Source organism: Oncorhynchus keta, chromosome 2, assembly GCF_023373465.1.
Source record: "Oncorhynchus keta strain PuntledgeMale-10-30-2019 chromosome 2, Oket_V2, whole genome shotgun sequence".
In the NCBI taxonomy this organism is placed as follows: Eukaryota; Metazoa; Chordata; class Actinopteri; order Salmoniformes; family Salmonidae; genus Oncorhynchus; species Oncorhynchus keta.
Window position 1 is genome coordinate 22,323,572 of NC_068422.1, and position 26,309 is coordinate 22,349,880.

Here is a 26,309-nt window from a genome sequence, read left to right on the forward strand (position 1 = left end):
ATAGGCGGGGTTTAACCACAATTGTGGCTGTGGTAACTAGTTCGTCCACTAAACCAGCGGAATCCAAAATGATGAAAATCCAGTTACAAAAAGGCTAGCAAGACGAAATAGCGCGAAAGTTAGTCATTATTTTTGTCCTGAAGATAAAATATTGAACCCCTTATACAAGAACGTGAGTAGATAATGATGTTCAATTAATTTGACAGACTTTAGATATTAACATTGTATTGGTAGTTAAACGTTAGTTAGCCAACACGCCTCGACAACATTTACTAGCTAATGTAGCTAGCTAAATGTAATAGTATGACATTAACCCAACCCATATGCCTCGAATGTTACTGTTACGATAATTACATACACGTCAACTGTAGCTTTAGTGTTTGCAGCATTAATAAGTAGTAAGTGTACTGCATAGTCTATCGAGCCGGGAAAGTCTGGCCGCGCGCTCAGGACTGATTTCTGAGAACATGTCTACAACTTCATCTTCTGCAAGCTGTAAAACTATCGTAAATAAAGCACCAGCTAACTTACACGCGGTTTATCAGTGCCCAAAATTACTTTCTAGCTCAATTCCAACTCTGTTTGTCAATGAAGCTAGCAGGTACATTGCGCATATGTAGTACGCAAACGAGTCGTTATTTTTGAACGATTCTTTACTGACTCGAGTCATGATTAAATTGAACGAGTCACTGAGAAACTAGTCTTTCGTTTGACGTGCTCCGACCAATTATGTATATAAACCAAATAGTAAAGAGTAGCAGCAGCGTATGTGAGGAGTCAGTTAATGCAAAAATGGGTCCGTGCAGCTAACGATTAAGCAGTCTTATGGCTTGGGGGTAGAAGTTGTTCAGGTTCCAGACTTGGTGAGCTGTGCGGTAGTAGTCGAGAGAACAGTCCGTGGCTGGTGTCGTTGACAACAATTGTTAGGACCTTCCTTTGACAGCGCCTGGTATTCTAAACTGAAACTCATGATTAGTTGATTATTGGAGTCAGGTGTGTTAACGGGGGCTGGGACAAAAATGTGACACCAATTAGGCCCCTTAGGACTGGAGTTGCCCATCCCTGCTCTACCCTCTGTAGTGCCCTGGGGTCGGGTGCCAAGCAGTTGTCATACCAAGCGGTGATGGAGCCAGTCAAGATGCTCTCAATGGTGCAGTTGAAGAGCTTTTTGAGGATCTGAGGGCCCATGCCAAATCTTTTCAACCTCCTGGGGGGGGAAGAGGCATTGTTGTGCCCTCTTCACAACTGTGTTGGGGTTTTTGGACTAGTGCTGGTCAAAATATCATATCACCATTTATTTTTTTATTTTATGATGGTGTGACGGTATTCAAATTGTATTTTTCACATACACATGTTTAACAGATGTTATTGCGGGTGTAGCGAAATGCTTGTGTTTCTAGCTCTAACAGTACAGCAATATCTAACAGAAATATCTAACAATTGCACAACAATACACACAAATCTAAAGGAATGGAATTAAAAATATATAAATATTGGGTGAGCAATGTCAGAGGGGCATAGACTTAGATACAGTAGGATAGAATACGGTATATACATGTGAGATGGGTAATGCAAAATATGTTAACATTATTAAAGTGACTAGTGTTCTATTATTTTTATTTAACTGGGCAAGTCAGTTAAGAATAAATTCTTATTTAGAATGATGGCCTACCAAAAGGCCTCCTGTGGGGACGGGGGCTGGGATAAAAAAAATATATATATATATATTAGAGGTCGACCGATTTAATCAGAATGGCCGATTTAATTAGGCCCGATTTAATTAGGCCCGATTTCAAGTTTTCATGACAATCGGTAATCTGTATTTTTGGGTGCCGATTTGTTTTTATTTTTTATTGATTTTTTTTAATATACCTTTTATTTAACTAGGCAAGTCGGTTAAGAACACATTCTTATTTTCAATGAATGGCTAGGAACGGTGGGTTAACTGCCTTGTTCAGGGGCAGAATGACAGATTTTCACCTTGTCAGCTCGGGGGATTCAATCTTGCAACCTTACAGTTAACTTGTCCAAAGCAATAACGACCTGCCTCTCTCGTTGCACTCCACAAGGAGACTGCCTGTTACGCGAATGCAGTAAGCCAAGGTAAGTTACTAGCTAGCATTAAATTTATCTTATAAAAAACAATCAATCATAATCACTAGTTAACTACACATGGTTGATGATATTACTAGATATTATCTAGCGTGTCCTGCATTGCATGTAATCTGATTGAGCATACAAGCATCTAAGTATCTGACTGAGCGATGGTAGGCAGAAGCAGACGAGTAAACATTCATTCAAACAGCACTTTCGTGCGTTTTGCCAGCAGCTCTTCGTTGTGCGTCAAGCATTGTGCTGTTTATGACTTCAAGCCTATCAACTCCCGAGATGAGGCTGGTCTAACCGAAGTGAAATGGCTAGCTAGTTAGTGCGTGCTAACTAGAGGGACGGAAGCTATACTGTTACACTGGCAATACTAAAGTGCCTATAAGAACATCCAATAGTTAGGTTAATGAAATACAAATGGTACAAAATACAAAATGTATTGATGTATTATATTAAGTTAAAATAAGTGTTCATTCAGTATTGTTGTAGTTGTTATTAATAAAAAAAAATAAAAAAAAGAATTTGATCGGCCGATTAATCGGTAGAGGCTTTTTTGGCCCTCCAATAATCGGTATCGGTATCGGCATCGAAAAAGCATAATCGGTCGAACCTCTAATATATATCATATACTATATATACACTGCTCAAAGAAATAAAGGGAACACTAAAATAACACATCCTAGATCTGAATGAAATATTCTTATTAAATACTTTTTTCTTTACATAGTTGATGTGCTGACAACAAAATCGCACAAAAATTATCAATGGAAATCAAATTTATCAACCCATGGAGGTCTGGATTTGGAGTCACACTCAAAATGAAAGTGGAAAACCACACTACAGGCTGATCCAACTTTGATGTAATGTCCTTAAAACAAGTCAAAATGAGGCTCAGTGGTGTGTGTGGCCTCCACGTGCCTGTATGACCTCCCTACAATGCCTGGGCATGCTCCTTATGAGGTGGTGGGTGGTCCCCTGAGGGATCTTCTCCCAGACCTGGACTAAAGCATCTGCCAACTCCTGGACAGTCTGTGGTGCAATGTGGCGTTGGTGGATGGAGCGAGACATGATGTCCCAGATGTGCTCAATTGGATTCAGGTCTGGGGAACGGGCGGGCCAGTCCATAGCATCAATGCCTTCATCTTGCAGGAACTGCTGACACACTCCAGCCGCATGAGGTCTAGCATTGTCTTGCATTAGGAGGGACCCAGGGCCAACCGCACCAGCATATGGTCTCACAAGGGGTCTGAGGATCTCATCTCGGTACCTAATGGCAGTCAGGCTGCCTCTGGCGAGCATATGGAGGGCTGTGCAGCCCCCCAAAGAAATGCCACCCCACACCATGACTGACCCACCGCCAAACCGGTCATGCTGGAGGATGTTGCAGGCAGCAGAATGTTCTCCACGGCGTCTCCAGACTGTCACGTCTATCACATGTGCTCAGTGTGAACCTGCTTTCATCTGTGAAGAGCACAGGGCGCCAGTGGCGAATTTGCCAATCTTGGTGTTCTCTGGCAACCTGTGGACGTCGGGCCCTCATACCACCCTCATGGAGTCTGTTTCTGACCGTTTGAGCAGACACATGCACATTTGTGGCCTGCTGGAGGTCATTTTGCAGGACTGGCAGTGCTCCTCCTGCTCCTCTTTGCACAAAGGTGGAGGTAGTGGTCCTGCTGCTGGGTTGTTGCCCTCCTACGGCCTCCTCCACGTCTCCTGATGTACTGGCCTGTCTCCTGGTAGCGCCTCCATGCTCTGGACACTACGCTGACAGACACCGCAAACCTTGCCACAGCTCGCATTGATGTGCCATCCTGGATGAGCTGCACTACCTGAGCCACTTGTGTGGGTTGTAGACTCCGTCTCATGCTACCACTAGAGTGAAAGCACCGCCAGCATTCGAAAGTGACCAAAACATCAGCCAGGAAGCATAGGAACTAAGTGGTCTGTGGTCATCACTTGCAGAACCACTCCTTTATTGGGGGTGTCTTGCTAATTGCCTATAATTTCCACCTGTTGTCTATTCCATTTGCACAACAGCATGTGAAATTTATTGTCAATCAGTGTTGCTTCCTACGTGGACAGTTTGATTTCACAGAAGTGTGATTGACTTGGAGTTACATTGTGTTGTTTAAGTGTTCCCTCTATTTTTTTGAGCAGTGTGTGTATATACACACACACACACACACACACACACACACACACACACACAGTGGGTCAAAAAGTATTTAGTCAGCCACCAATTGTGCAAGTTCTCCCACTTAAAAAGATGAGAGAGGCCTGTAATTTTCGTCATAGGTACACTTCAACTATGACAGACAAAATGAGAGAAAAAAATCCAGAAAATCACATTGTAGGATTTTTTATGAATTGATTTGCAAATTATGGTGGAAAATAAGTATTTGATCACCTACAAACAAGCAAGATTTCTGACTCACAGACCTGTAACTTCTACTTTAAGAGGCTCCTCTGTCCTCTACTCGTTACCTGTATTAATGGCACCTGTTTGAACTTGTTATCAGTATAAAAGACACCTGTCCACAACCTCAAACAGTCACACTCCAAACTCCACTATGGCTAAGACCAAAGAGCTGTCAAAGGACACCAGAAACAAAATTGTAGACCTGCACCAGGCTGGGAAGACTGAATCTGCAATAGGTAAGCAGCTTGGTTTGAAGAAATCAACTATGGGAGCAAATATTAGGAAATGGAAGACATACAAGACCACTGATAATCTCCCTCGATCTGGGGCTCCATGCAAGATCTCACCCCGTGGGGTCAAATTGATCACAAGAACGGTGAGCAAAAATCCCAGAACCACACTGGGGGACCTAGTGAATGACCTGCAGAGAGCTGGGACCAAAGTAACAAAGGCTACCTACCATCAGTAACACACTACGCCGCCAGGGACTCAAATCCTGCAGTGCCAGATGTGTCCCCCTGCTTAAGCCAGTACATGTCCAGGCCCGTCTGAAGTTTGCTAGAAAGCATTTCGATGATCCAGAAGTAGATTGGGAGAATGTCATATGGTCAGATGAAACCAAAATATAACTTTTTGGTAAAAACTCAACTCGTTGTGTTTGGAGGACAAAGAATGCTGAGTTGCATCCAAAGAACCCCATACCTACTGTGAAGCATGGGGGTGGAAACATCATGCTTTGGGGCTGTTTTTCTGCAAAGGGACCAGGACGATTGATCCGTGTAAAGGAAAGAATGAATGGGGCCATGTAACGTGAGATTTTGTGTGAAAACCTCCTGGCATCAGCAAGGGCATTGAAGATGAAACGTGGCTGGGTCTTTCAGCATGACAATGATGTCAAACACACCGCCCGGGCAACGAAGGAGTGGCTTCGTAAGAAGCATTTCAAGGTCCTGGAGTGGCCTTGCCAGTCTCCAGATCTTTGGAGGGAGTTGAAAGTCTGTGTTGCCCAGCAACAGCCCCAAAACATCCCTGCTCTAGAGGAGATCTCTATGGAGGAATGGGCCAAAATACCAGCAACAGTGTGTGTGAACCTTGTGAAGAGTTACAGAAAACATTTGACCTCTGTCATTGCCAACAAAGGGTATATAACAAAGTATTGAGAAACTTTTGTTATTGATCAAATACTTATTTTCCACCATCGTTTGGAAATAAATTCATTAAATCCTACAATGTGATTTTCTGGATTTTTTTTCTTCTAATTTTGTCTGTTATAGTTGAAGTGTACCTATGATGAAAATTACAGGCTTTTTAAAAATCTTTTTAAGTCGGAGAACTTGCACAATTGGTAGCTGACTAAATACTTTTTTGCCCCACTGTATTTCCAAAATTAAAATCACTTGGAGCTGATTTCCTGTTGTTTTTAGTCTTAAAAAAATCATTATTGCTCAGAAAAGTTGGGAGGCCAAATAAAACCGCTTGCGGGCCACCATTTGGGGAACCCTGATGTAAACCCAGGATTGCTGATGCTTTGTATTGGCCAGTGAGAGGCTTTGAAGTCACTGGAGTGTGAGGCCAGTCACGGCCTTCCTATTAATCTATATCCCCTACAAACCTCACTGCCCCTACACTCTCTCTAAAAAAAAATATTTAAAAAACAACAGAACAGATGACCAGAGAACTGGAATTACATTTACTCTCCCGGGTGGCCAACACGAAAGCCACGCCACCAGTCTTCTGATCTGACCCGGTGGGTCATAACTCAATAGCCCAGCATCAATAACCCAACAAGCAAACTAGGTGACCCAGCTGGCTGGTTCAATATAATCCAATGTGTGTTCTGTCCAATATTTATCCAAATTGGGTTGTTTTTAACCAAGCATTTTTTGTTGTTGACATTACTTAATATCTACGGTTCCCATTACAAGACCCAATTTCTTGTACAGATTTCCTTTTTACTATATTTTCCTCTGCCAGCATCTAACCTAAACTTTTGGATTCATGTTTTTAACCTCTCCTCCCCTTAATTGCACCTGTATATATACTAAATCATTTCCATTGACTCCTGTTTGAGCAGGGATCCAAAAAAATTGAATCTCTATCCCATTTCTTTATAACCCTAACAACATAATTTCTATCCATAAATCTTCACATTCTGACTTCCCTGATCTTAGACTACACAAAACTGATGCAGAATCTGAACATATTACTACTCTTCTTCGTTGCACCTCCTCTATCCATTGAGTGCTGTTCTTCCTGACATTGTACCCTAAGCAGAACCTAGGTTGAAGATGACTTAGAGCGGAACTACAACGTCAGAAGAACAGCACTCACTAGCGGTCTCTCGAGGCTCGTATGGCCAGAGAGGAAGGCCAATTTGGATACTCTTTAGCCTATTTAGGCCTACTCCAATAGATTGTACAATAAATATGTATGTTATCATTCTGGATGGAACATATTTAATAGTGCCAACCATACAGAATCCAATGGCGCCTGCCAACATTAATACCATGGTTCTGATTTTTAACCTGCTTTGTCCATCCACAGTCCGTCTCGACTGTCTGAGGCTGGACCCACCATGGGCAGCTACAGTGACTCCACCAGTGACCTGGACGAGGATCTCCCTGTGTATGACTTCCTCCAGCCCAGATGTAGTCTGAGCCAAGCCTCCCAGATCCACACAGACCAACCAGACCTGGTGGTCCTGGACAGCTCTCATACAGACCTCCCCATAGGGTTGGCTGATGTTATGATGATCAGTAGTGATGATGAGGATGTTCCCTATATCCCCCTGGCGCTGAGACTCAAACAGAGACAGGAGGGTTTGGAGCCTGCATCCTCCACACTCGGTAATGGACAGGACAACCATCACTCCTCACCTGACCTTCCTATTGGTTTAGGCCTGTTGGCACCGAATGGTCACTCAGAGTCCGAACCTCTATTCACCTCATACGAGACCCTAAACAGTCATCGTAGGAAGGAGAAAGGTGGAGGACCAGACTGGGATGACCCAGAGGAGTCAGCTCTCCCTCAGCTGTGGCCCCCGCCAAAGCCATCCTCCTGGGCTAGGAGCACCATCTCCCCTGCCAAGAGGAAGCCCTCCAAGATGACTGGTAAGGAGATCCAGGGGTCCAGGGAGGTGCTGAGGAGGAGGGAAGCCAGGGAGAGGCAACAGGGGGACAAGGAGGCGCGGATGCTGCAGCAGGAAAGGCAGAAGGCAGAGAAGGCGGCCCTGGCAGAGGCTGTGAAAGCACTGCGACCAGAGGAGTGCATCAAACACATGGTGGTGTCTGTGGATCCAGGTGTGTTGAAGAGAGGCAGTGGCTGTGTTTCGATTCCCTACCTTTTTCCCCAGTGTGCACTTGCTCACAGTCTCACCCGCATGGATTTAAAAGCATTGGATAGGTGTAAGTAAGGGCTACACAGAGGATTTTGTAGTTCCCAGTTTCCAGTGTGTGTGTGTGTGTGTGTGTGTGTGTGTGTGTGTGTGTGTGTGTGTGTGTGTGTGTGTGTGTGTGTGTGTGTGTGTGTGTGTGTGTGTGTGTGTGTGTGTGTGTGTGTGTGTGTGTGTGTGTGTGTGTGTAGCTCTGTTGCAGTTGGAAGGTGGGGGCCCTTTGCTGACGTCACTCCAGGCCATGGGCTGCAGCTGTGCCATAGAGAAACAGCCCCTCCCTCGCAGCATCAACTGGGTCAGGAGAACACCTTGCACTCAGGTGACTGGAGCATCTCACACACACACACATCTCTATCGCTTATCCATTCAGTATTAACCAAGCACAAGTGTGTTTTTATCTTCATCTTAATCATGCAACGCAACTAGGGATGTGACACATCAAAACTGTTTCTTAATGTTTAAACTGCCATTTTACATGTGAATTTGCAATGCTGCCAAAAACTGTTTGGGTCTCATGGTGCATCCCTTTCAGATGGGTAAACATAGTACATGTACCATCATTACTGTACCTCAATTCCACCTTCTCATTTTCCATACAGGACTTAGCTGCTGTCTGTTGCCTTTCTCTGCCATTTTTCAAACGATTAATGACGAGGACGTAGTGGTGGAGCGTCGCTCTCCAAAACAATTGATTCCTCAACTCCTTGATTGTCGACTCTCGGTTTCGACTCCCATTTCTGGGTGTCAAGATTCGATTCCGCTACAAATAGACTCCTAAGATTCAATATTTTGGGAACAGAGGAGACTATTTGCTGTACTTCTGAGAACATCAACTCTTGCATCTTTCATAGCGATCTATCGAGGGACGGAGAGAGAGGGTTGGGGCACAGTATAGGCAGTTTGTGCACTAGGCCTATCTATCGAAATGGAATGCTGTATCTTGCAATTTCTTGGCTTGCCATGTCTTGCAACTTCAGTAAAAAGCAGAGTCTATCGTCAATGAATAGGCGAGGATATTCTACACACAACAGACTGAACTGAACACACTCACATTATTAAGGACGCAAGAGCAGGGTTGTAATCATTAGTTCAAACCGTTTGCAACTTAAACGAGAGTTTCTATTGGACAAATTCAGGTAGGTCCCTCCCAGTTTTGCTCCGTTTGCTTCCATACCGAAACGTTTGCAACTGAATATGCCCCAGGCGAGACATGGTGAAGGGAGGGAGAGAAATGAGGGAGCAGGCACAAAGAACTGGTGCGCATATGTCCTGGTAATCTGAATCTTGCAATGTCTGTCTTGAATGCCTTGCAAATTTACCAAAGTAGCCTAAAGTTTGCCCCTTCCTCTCTGGTTTCATTTAAATTACACAACTTTCCCAGGCCTTTATTGCCTATCGTCTAGTCAGGCTATTACACGGAAAATAATGTTTTGTGATAACTGCACTGGGATTTTAATTATGTGGGGGGACGTTTTTTGGTTAGGGATCTTTCTTCACGTTATGTATCCCAATCTCTTTTAAACGTTTACACTCAACCCATAGCTTTTTGTGGTCGTGTTGAATCCGTGATGCATTATGGGTAAATTTTTACTGATTGACTGATGTACAAATAATAACGCGTATTTATTCATTATGCCAGGTGATTTGTAGATCAGTCACTTGGCAGTCGCTGACTGCAGTGGTTGATCTATGTCGAACAAGCAAATCAAAGCCCTTAATCTCTGTTGCTTCTCAGACAGGTGAGGTGTTGTGTATCCCGGAGGCCCACACAGTGATGCAAGTACCTGTTGATGACTTCATCAACCTGATCCACAGCTACACTCAGGTGAGTGACACCTCTCTGGGTTGGGCATGGCTATGGTTTCATCCCACTTCCTGTTTCTGCTGACTAGCTTGAATGTGCTAGTTGTGGAGGGGTGTACAGAGTGTACAAAACATTAGGAACACCTTCCTAACATTGAGTTGCACCCCCCTTTGCCCTCAGAACAGCCTTAATTCATTGGAGCATGGACTTTACAAGGTGTCAATCGTTCCACAGGGATGCTGGCCCATGTTGACTCCAATGCTTCCCACAGTAGTCAAGTTGGCTGGCTGTCCTTTGGGGTTTGAACCATTCTTAATACACACAGGAAACTGTTTGTGTGAAACTCAACAGCGTTGCAGTTCTTGGCACACTCAAAACTATTTTCTTGTCCATTCACCCTCTGAAAGGCACACTTACACAATCCATGTCTCAATGGTCTCAAGGTTAATTTATTTTTAACCTCTCCTCTCCCTCAGCTACACTGATTGAAGTGGATTTAACAGGTCTTTCTTTTGCCCATCTTAATCTTTTATTTTTGTTGGCCAGTCTGAGATATGGCTTTTTCTTTGCCTAAAAGGCCATCATCCCAGAGTTGCCTCTTCACTGTTGATGTTGAGACTGGTGTTTTGCGGGTACTATTTAATGAAGCTGCCAGTTGTGAGACGTCTTTCTCAAACTAGACACTCTAATGTACTTGTTAATTTGTGCGCTGGGGCCTCCCACTCCTCTTTCTATTCTGGTTAGAACCAGTTTGCACTGTTTTGTGAAGGGAGTAGTACATACCGTTGTACAAGATCTTCAGTTTCTTGGCAATTTCTCTCAGAACAAGAATAGACTGACGAGTTTCAGAAGAAAGGTCTTTGTTTCTGGCCATTTTATTTATTTGTACCCTTTTTTTTCTCCCCAATTTCGTGTTATCCAATTGGTAGTAGTTACAGTCTTGTCTCATCGCTGCAACTCTGGTACGGACTCGAGAGGCGAAGGTCGAGAGACATGCGTCCTCTGAAACACAACCCAACCAAGCCGCACTGCTTCTTGACACAATGCACAGCTAGCTGCATCAATGGGTCGGAGGAAACACTGTACACCTGGCAACCTGGTCAGCGTGCACTGCGCCCGACCCGCCACAGGAGTCACTATTGCACGACTGGACAAGGATATCCCTGCCGGCCAAACCCTCCCTAACCCAGACGACGCTGGGCCAATTGTGCGCCGCCCCATTGGCCTCCCGGCTGCGACAGAGCCTGGGCTCGAACCCAGAATCTCACGCACAGCTAGCACTGCATCGCCTTAGTGCCACCCGGGAGGCCACGTTTCTGGCCATTTTGAGCCTGTAATCGAACCCACAAATGCTGATCCTCCAGATACTTAACTAGTCTAAAGAAGGCCGGTTTTATTGCTTCTTTAATCAGGACAACAGTTTTCAGCTGTGCTAACATCATTACAAAAGGGTTTTCTAATGTTCAATTAGCCATTTAAAATGATAAACTTGGACTAGCTAACACAACGTGCCATTGGAGCACAGGAGCGACGGTTGCTGGTAATGGGCCTCTACGCCTAAAAATCTGCCATTTCCATTTACAATAGTCATTAACAATGTCTACACTGTATTTCTGATCAATTTGATGTTATTTTAATGGACAAAAAATTGTATTTTCTTTCAAAAACAATTTCTGAGTGACCCAAACTTTTGAACGTTAGTGTAGAAAATGGTAAACCCTTGAATGAGTAGGTGTGTCCAAACTTTTGACTGGTACTGTATGTCAATTAGATTTCAGTATTTCATGTTCAATTAAAACATGTTTTCACTTTGTCATTGTGGGGTATTGGGTGAGAAAATATAATTTATTCAATTTTGAATTCAGGCTGTAACACAACAAAATGTGGAATAAGTCAGGGTGTGAATACTTTCTGAAGGCACTGTGTTAGTCAGTACAACTACAACTCTGATCTAAAGATGAATGCATTTTTTCCCTCAAACATTGAAATTGTTTTGACTTTACAAATTGATACATAGTCATTGAACACAGGTCACTTTAATAAAGTTTACATGCTGTTTTTTACCCACCTCATCTGTATATACTGTATTCTAGTCAAGGCTCATCCTATATAACTACAGCTGTACACACCTTTTCTATTAATATACTGTCCACAATGTATGTACATACCATTTATATGCATATAGTGCTTAGAGAAAGTTTGAAAACCTCAGCATTTTCTTTAATTCTGCCTACATTTGACCTAAAATGTACTAATACACTGAACAAAAATATAAATATATGCCATTTAGCAGACGCTTTTATCCAAAGCGACTTACAGTCATGTGTGCATACATTCTACGTATGGGTGGTCCCGGGATTCGAACCCACTACCCTGGCGTTACAAGCGCCATGCTCTACCAACTGAGCTACAGAAGGACCACATGGACCACACAAATATAAATGCAACAATTTTAATGATTTTACTGAGTTACAGTTCATATAAGGAAATCAGTCAATTTAATTAAATTCATTAGACCCTAATCTATGGATTTCACATGACTGGGAATACACCTGTTGGTGACCGATACTTTAAAAAAAGGATTGGGGCGACATATCTCCTTTGCATACAGTTGATCAGTCTGTTGATACTGGCTCGTGGAATGTTGTCCCACTCAGCTTCCATGGCTGTGCTAAGTTGCTGGATATTGGCGGGAACTGGAACATGCCATTGTCTACATAGCTCCAGAGCATCCAAACTTGCTCAATGGTGAGAATGCAGGCCATGGAAGAACTGGGACATTTTCAGTTTCCAGGAATTGTGTACGGATCCTTGCGTCATACTGCCGTGCATTATCATACTGAAACATGAGGTGATGGCGGCGGATAATTGGCACAACAATGGGCCTCAGGATCTCGTCACGGTATCTCTGTGCAAATAAATTGCCAGGGATTAAATGCAATTGTGTTCGTTGTCCGTAGCATATGCCTGCCCAAATCATATGCCTGCCCAAATCATAACCCCACCACCAACATGGGACACTGTTCACAATATTGACATCAGCAAACCACACAACGCCATACACACTGTCTGCCATCTTCCCGGTACTGTTGAAACCGGGATTTGCCCACTAAAGTTGGTTACGACGCCGAACTGCAGTCAGGTCAAGACCCTGCTGAGGACGATGAGCACGCAGCTGAGCTTCCCTGAGACCGTTTCTGACAGTTTGTGCAGAAATTATTCAGTTGTGCAAACCCACAGTTTCATCAGCTGTCCGGGTGGCTGGTCTCAGACGATCCCACTGGTGAAGAAGCCGGATGTGGAGGTCCTGGGCTGGCGTGGTTACACATGGTCTGCCTGTTGGACATACTGCCAAATTCGCTAAAACAATGTTGGAGAGGTGGGTTATGGTAGAGAAATTAACATTAAATTCTCTGGCAACAGCTTTGGTGAACATTCCTGCAGTCAGTATGACATTGAACGCTCCCTCAACTTGAGACATTTTAGAGTGGCCTTTTATTGTCCCCGGCACAAGGTTCATCTGTGCAATGATCAAGCCATTTAATCGCCGTCTTGATATGCCACAACTGTCAAGTGGATGGATTATTTTGAATCAGGATAAATGCTCACTAACAGGGATTTAAACAAGTTTGTGCCAAACATTTGAAAGAAATAAGCTTTTTATGCAAATGGTAAATTCTGGGATCTTTTCAGCTCATGAAATATGGGACCAACACTTTGTTGCTTTAATTCTTTTTTTTGAGTATAGATGAAGTGTATCTGATTTTAAACAAATGACACAAAAACAATTATACTTTTTAATTTCTTTATTGAGCAAATTGATCCAACATTAACTTTCTTTGTGAGAAAAAGTATGTGAACCTCTAGATTAATGAGCTAAATAAAGTGTATGAAAGTAGTCAAATGGATTATTTTGTCCCATATTCCTTGCATGCAATGACTACATCAAGTTTGTAATTCTACAAACTCCTTGGATGCATTTGCAGTTTTTTCTTGTTGTGGGTTATGATTTGCCCGACCAGAATTGAATGGTGAATAATGTCTTGTGCCATTTTCTATTCAAGTAAGAGAAGAACATGTTTTTGAACAGTTCTAAATTAATCTTGATAATGCCATGATTTATGGAAAACCATGAATGTATCATGAATAATGATGAGTGAAAAGCTTACAGAGGCTACAACAAAACATCCTAAAATGCTGACATGGGCTCACCATTGACAATGACCCGGAAGAGCATATTAGCATGTTTTGTTGTAGCATCTCAACACTTTTGTTGATAATAATTGCATCAATCCAGGACACTTTTACAACTATTAGACTGACTAGATTCTGACCTCCCTCACTCCTCCCTGTCTGTATGTTACCCAGGAACAGAGGGGTGGAGGTGCAGACTGTAGTGCCTCTTTGACCTCCTGGACCCTGGGTCTGCAGGCTCGCAACCCTGGCAGGACCCCCAGTCTGGTGGTCATAGACCTGGAGAAATACTTCAGGTGAGGGGGCTGAAGAGGGAGGTGGTCTGTGTCCCAAATGCATTATGTAGGGACAAGGTACTATGCCACCGTCCACTTGGGGGTATTTCTAATAGTTTTATAAAGAATTTGTTTATTTATTTATTTTTTAAATTAAGCATTCATAATTAAATGGTTTATTGCTAGAAGTTATAATAAAGTGTTAGCATTTCAAATAAGTGTGACTTGGAGGAAGGAAAAGTGTTTCTTGTAGAAACATCAAACTTCGTCAAGCTGTGTTACATAAAAGTCCTCAATTTTGCCCCCAAAAACATTGTTTTACCTACAGATCCCAGAAATCCCAGAATCAGAAGAAGTTCCGGGATGCGGTCCTGGGGGATGAGCAAGCAGCAGTAAAGGGGGCAGTGAAAAAGAGGAGGAAGAAAGATGAAGGTGATGCACTGCCCAAGGTGTCTCGAGTTGAGGTAGAGGAGGTGGGTTGTCATGATTAGCAGCTGGTAATCATTTTACAATATAGTGTGTGGAATTGCCTTTGCAAATACTACTTGAGGAAGTTTTTAGTCTTTGAAACCAACTCAACGAAGTGCCGATCTGTCTCGGACAAGGTTACTTACTTATTTTTATTTAACCTTTATTTAATTAGGCAAGTCAATTAAGAACCAATTATTATATACAATGAAGGCCTACCAGGAGGCAAAAAGCCTCCTGCAGGGATGGGGGCTGGGATTAAAAATAAGAAAATTAGGACAAAACACGCATCACAACAAGAGAGACGTCACACCACTACATAAAGAGATACCGAAGACAGCAACAGAATGGCAGCAACACAGCATGGTAGCAACATGACAACAACATGGTAGCGACACAACATTTTTTATTTATTTTATTTTTTTATTTCACCTTTATTTAACCAGGTAGGCTAGTTGAGAACAAGTTCTCATTTGCAACTGCGACCTGGCCAAGATAAAGCATAGCAGTGTGAACAGACAACACAGAGTTACACATGGAGTAAACAATTAGCAAGTCAATAACACAGTAGAAAAAAATGGGCAGTCTATATACAATGTGTGCAAAAGGCATGAGGAGGTAGGCGAATAATACAATTTTGCAGATTAACACTGGAGTGATAAATGATCAGATGGGCATGTACAGGTAGAGATATTGGTGTGCAAAAGAGCAGAAAAGTAAATAAATAAAAACAGTATAAAAACAGTATGGGAATGAGGTAGGTGAAAAAGGGTGAGCTATTTACCTATAGACTATGTACAGCTGCAGCGATCGGTTAGCTGCTCGGATAGCTGATGTTTGAAGTTTGCAATTCGTTCCAGTCACAGGCAGCAGAGTACTGGAACGAAAGGCGGCCAAATAAGGTGTTGGCTTTAGGGATGATCAGTGAGATACACCTGCTGGAGCGCGTGCTACGGATGGGTGTTGCCATCGTGACCAGTGAACTGAGATAAGGCGGAGCTTTACCTAGCATGGACTTGTAGATGACCTGGAGCCAGTGGGTCTGGCGACGAATATGTAGTGAGGGCCAGCCGACTAGAGCATACAAGTCGCAGTGGTGGGTGGTATAAGGTGCTTTAGTGACAAAACGGATGGCACTGTGATAGACTGCATCCAGTTTGCTGAGTAGAGTGTAGGAAGCCATTTTGTAGATGACATCGCCGAAGTCGAGGATCGGTAGGATAGTCAGTTTTACTAGGGTAAGCTTGGCAGCGTGAGTGAAGGAGGCTTTGTTGCGGAATAGAAAGCCGACTCTGGATTTGATTTTTGATTGGAGATGTTTGATGTGAGTCTGGAAGGAGAGTTTGCAGTCTAGCCAGACACCTAGGTACTTATAGATGTCCACATATTCAAGGTTGGAACCATCCAGGGTGGTGATGCTAGTCGGGCATGCGGGTGCAGGCAGCGATCGGTTGAAAAGCATGCATTTGGTTTTACTCGCGTTTAAGAGCAGTTGGAGGCCACGGAAGGAGTGCTGTATGGCATTGAAGCTCGTTTGGAGGTTTGATAGCACAGTGTCCAATGACGGGCCGAAAGTATATAGAATGGTGTCGTCTGCGTAGAGGTGGATCAGGGAATCGCCCGCAGCAAGAGCAACATCATTGATATATACAGAGGAAAGAGTCGGCCCGAGAATTGAACCCTGTGGCACCCCCATAGAGACTGCCAGAGGACCGGACAGCATGCCCTCTGATTTGACACACTGAACTCTGTCTGCAAAGTAATTGGTGAACCAGGCAAGGCAGTCATCAGAGAAACCGAGGCTGTTGAGTCTGCCGATAAGAATTTGGTGATTGACAGAGTCGAAAGCCTTGGCGAGGTCGATGAAGACGGCTGCACAGTACTGTCTTTTATCGATGGCGGTTATGATATCATTTAGTACCTTGAGTGTGGCTGAGGTGCACCCGTGACCGGCTCGGAAACCAGATTGCACAGCGGAGAAGGTACGGTGGGATTCGAGATGGTCAGTGACCTGTTTGTTGACTTGGCTTTCAAGACCTTAGATAGGCAGGGCAGGATGGATATAGGTCTATAGCAGTTTGGGTCCAGGGTGTCTCCCCTTTGAAGAGGGGGATGACTGCGGCAGCTTTCCAATCCTTGGGGATCTCAGACGATATGAAAGAGAGGTTGAACAGGCTGGTAATAGGGGTTGCGACAATGGCGGCAGATAGTTTCAGAAATAGCGGGTCCAGATTGTCAAGCCCAGCTGATTTGTACGGGTCCAGGTTTTGCAGCTCTCTCAGAACATCTGCTATCTGGATTTGGGTAAAGGAGAACCTGGAGAGGCTTGGGTGAGGAACTACGGGGGGGGGCGGAGCTGTTGGCCGAGGTTGGAGTAGCCAGGCGGAAGGCATGGCCAGCCGTTGAGAAGTGCTTATTGAAGTTTTCGATAATCGTGGATTTATCGGTGGAGACCGTGTTTCCTAGCCTCAGTGCAGTGGGCAGCTGGGAGGAGGTGCTCTTGTTCTCCATGGACTTCAGTGTCCCAGAACTTTTTGGAGTTGGAGCTACAGGATGCAAACTTCTGCCTGAAGAAGCTGGCCTTAGCTTTCCTGACTGACTGCGTGTATTGGTTCCTGACTTCCCTGAACAGTTGCATATCACGGGGCTCTTCGATGCTATTGCAGTCCGCCACAGGATGTTTTTGTGCTGGTCGAGGGCAGTCAGGTCTGGAGTGAACCAAGGGCTGTATCTGTTCTTGGTTCTGCATTTTTTGAAAGGAACATGCTTATCTAAAATGGTGAGGAAGTTACTTTTAAAGAATGACCAGGCATCCTCAACTGACGGGATGAGGTCAATGTCCTTCCAGGATACACGGGCCAGGTCGATTAGAAAGGCCTGCTCACAGAAGTGTTTTAGGGAGCGTTTGACAGTGATGAGGGGTGGTCGTTTGACTGCGGCTCCGTGGCGGATACAGGCGATGAGGCAGTGATCGCTGAGATCCTGGTTGAAGACAGCGGAGGTATATTTGGAGGGCCAGTTGGTCAGGATGACGTCTATGAGGGTGCCCTTGTTTACAGAGTTAGGGTTGTACCTGGTGGGTTCCTTGATGATTTGAGTGAGATTGAGGGCATCTAGCTTAGATTGTAGGACTGCCGGGGTGTTAAGCATATCCCAGTTTAGGTCACCTAACAGAACAAACTCTGAAGCTAGATGGGGGGGCGATCAATTCACAAATGGTGTCCAGGGCACAGCTGGGAGCTGACTGGGGTCGGTAGCAGGCGGCAACAGTGAGAGACTTGTTTCTGGAGAGAGTAATTTTCAAAATTAGTAGTTCAAACTGTTTGGGTATGGACCTGGAAAGTATGACATTACTTTGCAGGCTATCTCTGCAGTAGACTGCGACTCCGCCCCCTTTGGCAGTTCTATCTTGACGGAAGATGTTATAGTTGGGTATGGAAATCTCTGAATTTTTGGTGGCCTTCCTGAGCCAGGATTCAGACACGGCAAGGACATCAGGGTTAGCAGAGTGTGCTAAAGCAGTGAGTAAAACAAACTTAGGGCAGCAGCACAAACATTGTTAGGCACAGACAACCGCACAAAGGGCAAAAAGGTAGAGACAACAATACATCACACGAAGCAACCCTACATTTGTCAGTAATAGTGTCCATGATGGAGTCTTTGAATGTAGATGGAGATAAAACTGTCCAGTTTGAGTGTTTGTTGCAGCTTGTTCCAGTCGCTAGGTGCAGTGAACTGAAACGAGGAGCGACCCAGGGATGTGTGTGCTTTGGGGACCTTTAACAGAATGTGACTGGCAGAACGGGTGTTGTATGTGGAGGATGAGGGTTGCAGTAGGTATCTCATATAGGGGGGAGTGACACCTCAGAGGGTTTTATAAATAAGTATCAACCATAGGGTCTTGCTTCAGGTTTACAGAGATGACCAATTTATTATGGTCATCTGAATAAGGGCTAGTTTGGCAGCTGGGGTGAAAGAGGTGTGATTACGATAGAGGAAACCAGGTGTAGGTTTAACCTTAGCTTGCAGCTTTGATATGTGTTGAGAGAAGGACAGTGTACCAATTGGTGCCAATTGCATGCTCACTCTAAACTTGAAACATCTGTGGCATTGGGTTGTGTGACAACTGCATTTTTGTGGCCTTTTATTGTCCCCAGCACAAGGTGCACCTGTGTAATGATCATGCTGTTTAATCACCTTGATATGCCACACCTGTCAAGTGGATGGATTATTTTGGCAAAGGAGAAATGCTCATTAACAGGGATGTAAACAAACTTGTGCACAACATTTTAGAGAAGCTTTTTGTGAGTATGGAACATTTCTGGGATCTTTTATTTCAGCTCATGAAACATTGGACCAACACTTTACATGTTGCGTTCAGGGAGGAGGGGAGGATTGATCAGAGGTCCTTCAAAAGGGGGGTGGCCCACCCCTGGTGTAGATGAAGGGGAGGAGACAGGTTAAATAAGGATTTTTAAGCCTTGAGACATGGATTGTGTGTGTGCAATGTTTTGAGTGTGACGAACTGTGCCGCTGTTGGACTTTTCATGCGCAACAATTTCCTGTGTGTATCAAGAATGGTCCACCTCCCAAAGGACATCCAGCCAACTTGACATAACTGTGGGAAGCAGTGGAGTGAACATGGGCCAGCATCCCTGTGGAACGCTTTCTATACATTGTAGAGTCCATGCCCTAATGCTGTTCAGAGGGCAAAAGGGGTGCAAAGTATTAGGAAGTTTTTCCAAATGTTTCGTACACTGTATATAACGGTGGAATATGAATGCATTTCTAATGGGTATAGAGTAGCCTTAACAACGCAATTATCACAACATAAGTTGTAACATGGCTTTTTTTTTCTGGCTTGGTTCCCCCATGATTTACACACACAGCTGCTGCAGCCCGAAGCACAGCTCAGGCCTGTTTTGATTTTGTCATCAAAAAACATTTATTCTCCTGTGCTAGAGTCTGCACTAGAATGGTCCGACTACACAATATTATGTTGGGCGCATTAAGTGATGCTCTGTATGGGTTGTTTTCATGATTTTGGATAGGAAGTATTGGAGAGAGAAAAATCTCAACTGAAGGCCTAAGTCCAATAGTCACGGTCCGCCACTTTCATTCTTTTACCCAGATTTTAGTAGAGAAGCATATTTAGTTTCTTTCGAAAAATAACCACCCTCAGGAGGGTACAGACAGCTCGAGGTATGCTTAGATATGTAGAAAAATATACATTTGTTTACATACATTATGGGTCTAGATTGCATGAAAAGGCTGTTTTCAGGTGTTTGAAAAATGCAAAATTCTCAAACTTACGGTCGGGAGGCCTAGCACTCCTACGGACCACCCCCCAGTCATCCTCACGTACTTTGGGCCCCCTCAGATTTTTGGGGTGTATGAAGCCCCTGCACACCCATGTCCACTTGTATGGAGTAAAGGTAAGCCTACATGCTTCATGTCATGTAGGACACTTGTGTGACAGTTTTCCAAAGTACCTCTGTAACAGTCTCTTGGTCCTCCAACATCCATCCCATCAGGCCGTGGTACACCTGCAGCTACACACAGGGGTTCAGGTGCATTTCCTGTCCACCTGGAAGGATTTCTCTGACCACATTGCCATGGCAACCAAAGCAGTAGCTGAGGCCCCATTCAAGTGAGTGAGCTGCTGTGATAAATGGTCAACTGTGTAATTTCAATATAGAACCACTCAATCAGTAAGTCATTACAATATACAGCTGTGCAGAGTTGTAAGGGAGTAATATCTCATATATTGTGTGTTTGTGTGCGTGTGCGTGTCTGTCTCCAGACGAGAGAGGGAGAAGACAGGCTTCTCGTTCTACCTGGAGAGTGAGTGGGCTGGAGGCCAGAAAGTGGACAAGGCTGGGAAAGGACTGCTGCAGGTCTGGAAGAGACAGATCCAGCAGCTGAACAGAGTCAGCCAAGATATGGCCTCTGCCATCCTCGCTGCCTACCCCTCTCCACAGCTACTCAACCAGGTAAAACCACACATAATACGTACACACACATACAGTATGTGTTTTCCCCACACTGAATCTCACAATTGCTCTCCGCATTGTGATGTCGTTGGCAGGCGTACAGTCGGTGCAAGTCAGAGCGTGAGAAACTGTCACTGCTATCGGACCTCCTGATTCGCAGAGGGGAGGGCGTTACTTCCACAACTCGCCGGGTTGGTCCTGAGCTCTCCAAGCGTCTCTACCTGGTGATGACATCATCAGAGCCCCAGCAGACCCTGGACTCCATGCTTTGACCCTTTTAGGATGTCATGCATCTGACCAGTGACCTCAGTAGTGGAAGAGTGGAGTTGGACTGATGTTTTAAATCTGTTCTTCATCACTGGTCTTCACCCCTGCCTCTGGGGACCTATATGATGTGCAGGCTTTTGCTCTAGCTCAGCACTAACGCACTTCATTCAACTAATCAAGGACTTTGTGATTGTCTAATCCATTGAGTCAGACATGTTAGTTCGGGGCTGAAACACATATGTGGGTCCTCAGGAATAGGTTTGAAATACACCCCGTGAACTATGGAGCACAGTGACATTTGGATTTCAATGTTGATTTGGATAGTGTACCGTTTTATGACATCCACCTTGGTTTGTAATATACTTTTTATTTTATTAAAGCGTCTAATACAATCATGGGATTTTGCCCAAAATAGATAGTCAATAATAGACACCACCTACATTACATAGCACACAAGTGGGTTAGAGAAACCTGTACTTTAAATAAGACTAGTGAGTTGTCTCTGCTGCTCTTTTTTTGCTGTTTCTAAACTTTTCCCTATCTTTGGATTAGGTATATTCACAAGTTTAGACAAGAGCACCACAATAACTCTAAATCAAACCAGAGTTTCTAAAAAAAAATTTAAAAAATTAAGTGTTTTGTGGTTTATTTCCAAATGACTACAATGAACAGGGGAAATATCAGGGGAAAAGATCAAATGTTCCTCGTCTTGTACTTGCAAAAATATTAATTAACAGTACATGGTTTATTAGTGACTCCAGTGTGGAAAGTTATGTGAGTTGAGCTTCAATGCCAACTCTACTCTGGTTGAGTAGAGTTGAGAGTTCACAGAAGCTGTGAACTCTGAATACTCAGGTCAGGTGTTCCTCCAGGACACATGAGGCTACTCTAGTTTAAAGTTGTATGTATGTACAGGATACACATGGTGTATATACTGTCCAATGAAATTCTTACTTGCAGGTTCCTTCTTGACAATGCAACAACTATAAGAATAATTAAGGATACGAACATAGTAAATGGCTCCGTAGAATAGAATACATTGTGTAGCATGAGTATAATACAGGAAGGCACTATTTAAAATACCACATTTACACATGTATTGGGGGGGGGGAGTGCCGTATTAAATTGTGCAGTATTGGCTATCTGGCGCAAAGTCACTGAATCAACCACAAATGTTGGTTAGAGGGGCTCGAATGTGTACAGATGGGTCAGTGTGCCAGAGAAGACACTGTAGAAAGACAAAATGCCAGCTGTCCAGTCCAGATACTCTTACTCTGTTGGAGCTGGGCTAGAGTTCTGGGATGTGCGCATACTTGTGCCTGACACTAACTACTAGACAGAGACCAGGAGTTGTCATTGTTTCCAAGCACAGCTTAATTATTCCATCCCCACTGGCTGATTCCTTTTATATCAAACCAAATAAAATTTTATTGGTCACATACACATATTTAGCAGGTGTCACAAACACATATTTAGCAGGTGTCACAAATGCATATTTAGCAGGTGTCACAAATGCATATTTGGCAGGTGTCACAAACGCATATTTAGCAGATGTCACAAACACATATTTAGCAGGTGTCACAAACACATATTTAGCAGGTGTCACAAACACATATTTAGCAGGTGTCACAAACACATATTTAGCAGGTGTCACAAACACACATGTAGCAGGTGTCACAAACACACATGTAGCAGGTGTCACAAACACATATTTAGCAGGTGTCACAAACACATATTTAGCAGCTTAATGCTTGTGTTCCTGGCTTCAACAGTGCAGTAGTATCTAACAATACACACAAATCTAAAAGTAAAATAATGGAATTAAGAAATAAATATTAGGATGAGCAATGTCGGAGTGGCATTGACTAAAATACAGTATATACATATGAGATGAGTAAAGCCGTATGTAAACATTATTAAATTGACTAGTGTTCCATTATTAAAGTGACCAGTGATTCCATTTCTATAGTGCAGCAGGCTCTAAGGTCAAAAATCAAATTTATTTGTCACATACACATGGTTAGCAGATGTTAATGTGAGTGTAGTGAAATGTGCTTCTACTTCAGACAATGCAGTAATAATCAACGAGTAATCTAACCTAACAATTCCAAAACTACTACCTTATACACACAAGTGTAAAGGGATAAAGAATATGTACATAAAGATATGAGTGATGGTACAGAACGGCATAGGCAAGATTCAGTAGATGGTATCGAGTACAGTATATACATATGAGATGAGTAATGTAGGGTATGTAAACAAAAGTGGCATAGTTTAAAGTGGCTAGTGATACATGTATTACATAAAGATGTAGTACATTATATAGAGTACAGTATATACATATGAGATGAGTAATGTAGGGTATGTAAACATTATATTAAGTAGCATTGTTTAAAGTGGCTAGTGATACATTTTCCATCAATTCCCATTATTAAAGTGGCTGGAGTTGAGTCAGTGTGTTGACAGCAGCCACTCCTGTGGTTGTGGGTGGTGCAGTTGCCGTACCAGGCGGTGATATAGCCCGACAGGATGCTCTCAATTGTGCATCTTTAAAAGTTTCTGAGGTTCTTAGGGGCCAAGCTGAATTTCTTCAGCCTCCTGAGGTTGAAGAGGTGCTGTTGCTCCTTCTTCACCACGATGTATGGGTGGACCATTTCAGATTGTCAGTGATGTGTACACCAAGGAACTTGAAGCTTTCCACCTCCGCTGTGGTCCCATAGGGGTGTGCTCCCTCTGCTGTTTCCTTAAGTCCACAATTGGCTCCTTAATTTTGTTGACATTCAGGGAGAGGATATTTTCTTGGCACCACTCCGCCAGGGTCCTCACCACCTCCCTGTAGGCTGTCTCGTCACTGTTGGTAATCAGGCTTACTGTTGTCTGCAAACGTATATGTCACTGCCACGGTACATCTTCCCTCACTCCACTCTGCCTCCCAGTAACATCGGCTCACACAGCACCTGCCTCTTGTGGGTAAACCTGTGACCATACCATGGATGTGTTCTGCTCCCCCCCCCCATGCCACCTTGTTCCCCTCCGATAGACCGATCATAATGTATTGTGAGCTCACAGGCATCTGACAGGAGAGACAAAAAAGCCTTTCACTGATCACGTTCTCTTTCAGCTGCCCTAGAAATCAGAAATAATTTCATTAACATTGAAAGCTATGAGCTTGTGTGCATGTCTGCATGTGTGTATACTTGCATCCATAAGTGTGTGTATAGTAACTTTTAGGGGTTCCTGGGCTTGTCTTTTCAGGAGATTTCATTTTGCAGGAGAGAGTGAGAGAAGGGTAAAAAGGGAGTAATGTACCAACTAAACAGGTTGTTTATGGAGCTTCTGGTCTTTATATGATTCATCATATTACCCTTCAGCAGATACTATTACACAAAACAATTTATATTTACCGTGCAGGACATTTGGCATTTGCCAGAGAACACCAAGATTGGCAAATTCGCCACTGGCGCCCTGTGCTCTTCACAGATGAAAGCAGGTTCACACTGAGCACATGTGACAGACGTGACAGTCTGGAGACGCCGTGGAGAATGTTCTGCTGCCTGCAACATCCTCCAGCATGACCGGTTTGGCGGTGGGTCAGTCATGGTGTGGGGTGGCATTTCTTTGGGGGGCTGCTTTAGTCCAGGTCTGGGAGGAGATCCTTCAGGAGACCATCCGCCACCTCATCAGGAGCATGCCCAGGCGTTGTAGGGAGGTCATACAGGCACGTGGAGGCCACACACACTACTGAGCATCATTTTGACTTGTTTTAAGGACATTACATCAAAGTTGGATCAGCCTGTAGTGTGGTTTTCCACGTTAATTTTGAGTGTGACTCCAAATCCAGACCTCCATGGGTTGATAAATTGAATTTCCATTGATAATTTTTGTGTGATTTTGTTGTCAGCACATTCAACTATGTAAAGAAAAAAGTATTTAATAAGAATATTTCATTCATTCAGATCTAGGATGTGTTATTTTAGTGTTCCGTTTATTTCTTTGAGCAGTGTATGTAATACTCTGAGTAAAATAAATGTTTTTGGATTTTCACACGCCAGACATTATTTCCTAAAGGTCTTAACTAGTATTGCTAGCATCAGGACCCTGTAGCTTACCACCAAAGCATTTATTGGTCAGGGGCGATAGTACTTCAGGTCTCAGGAAGGCAACCTCACTGACTTTGCTAAACTAGCTCCCAAGACATCATGTCATTGGCTACAATCAAACCATCTGTATCAAATTAGAAAATACTCACATTTACTTCGTAGACCCTGGACCTCCTCCTCTGTGGATATAAAGACAAGTCATCACACACTACTGTCAACACGAGAGCCACGATCAGTAGCCAAATGGTGAACGCTGCAGATAGAAATTCCAAGAATAGAGCTGACCTGATATCTTATTTTTACATGTCAGGGAGCCATGTTAGTTCAACAAAGTATATATCTTCTGAATGTTCCAAAACATTGCGTCCTGAATGAGCCCTAGGCTAAACTGACCTTAATTAATATTTTTCAATTTTCGCCTAAAATTACAGACCCAAATCTAACTGCCTGTAGCTCAGTACCTGAAGCAAGGATATACATATTCTTGATACCATTTGAACGGAAACACTTTGAAGTTTGTGGAAATGTGAAATTAGTGTAGGTGAATAACACATTAGATCTGGTTAAATAATTACATTTTTTACAATAATCTTTCAAATGCAAGATAAACGCCGTAATGTATTATTCCAGCCCATGTGCAATTTATATTTTGGCCACCAGATTGCAGCAGTGTATGTGCAAAGTTTTAGACTGATCCAATGAACCATTTATCTGTTCAAAATGTTGTATCAAGACTGCCCAAATGTGCCTAATTGGTTTATTTAATTGTGCACTCTCCTCAAACAATAGCATGGTATTCTTTCACTGTAATAGTTACTGTGAATTGGACAGTGCAGTTAGATGAACAAGAATTGAAGATTTCTGCCCATATTAGATATGTCTATGTCCTGGGAAATATTGTTACTTACAACCTCATGCTAATCACATTACCCTACGTTAGCTCATCTGTCCCACGGGGGACACACCAATCCCATAGGTCAAATACTTATGTCATGCAATAAAATGCTAATTAATTACTTAAACATCATACAATGTGATTTTCTGGATTTTTGTTTTAGATTCCGTCTCTCACAGTTGAAGTGTACCTATGATAAAAATTACAGCCCTCTACATGCTTTGTAAGTAGGAAAACCTGCAAAATTGGCAGTGTATCAAATACTTGTTCTCCTCACTGTATATATATATATATATATATATATATATATATATATATATATAAATAATTGTTGATACACATTTTTTTTATTAGGATTCAATGGAGAAACTCATTTTTGATTTTGACAATTCAAATG

At 43.3% G+C, this 26,309-nt stretch overlaps 1 protein-coding gene across 4 annotated transcripts; it reads left to right on the plus strand.

Annotated features, from left to right (window-relative positions):
- Positions 1 to 16: 16 nt before the first annotated feature.
- Positions 17 to 21,317, plus strand: eme1 (essential meiotic structure-specific endonuclease 1). 4 transcript variants are annotated; one of them, XM_035792794.2, is made up of 9 exons: positions 17 to 172; positions 7,070 to 7,824; positions 8,108 to 8,235; positions 9,652 to 9,741; positions 14,089 to 14,210; positions 14,518 to 14,662; positions 20,192 to 20,307; positions 20,461 to 20,650; positions 20,746 to 21,317. In XM_035792794.2, exons 2-9 carry the CDS (start codon positions 7,101 to 7,103, stop codon positions 20,920 to 20,922), a joined length of 1,692 nt encoding a protein of 563 aa, XP_035648687.1. In that variant the 5' UTR covers positions 17 to 172; positions 7,070 to 7,100; the 3' UTR covers positions 20,923 to 21,317. The 4 variants fall into 4 exon arrangements, with proteins under 4 accessions (XP_035648687.1, XP_035648706.1, XP_052329625.1 ...); XM_035792813.2 differs by having other exon boundaries at positions 14,095 to 14,210; XM_052473659.1 differs by lacking the exon at positions 17 to 172 and adding an exon at positions 193 to 2,103.
- The last annotated feature ends 4,992 nt before the right edge of the window (positions 21,318 to 26,309 follow it).

Bases quoted from the DNA above. Each gene is read 5' to 3' on its own strand.
- eme1 (XM_035792794.2), top strand. From the start codon at position 7,101: ATGGGCAGCTACAGTGACTCCACCAGTGACCTGGACGAGGATCTCCCT. The intron at 14,663-20,191 runs GTGGGTTGTCAT...CCATCCCATCAG, and splicing joins CTCGAGTTGAGGTAGAGGAG to GCCGTGGTACACCTGCAGCT. The intron at 20,308-20,460 runs GTGAGTGAGCTG...GTCTGTCTCCAG, and splicing joins GTAGCTGAGGCCCCATTCAA to ACGAGAGAGGGAGAAGACAG.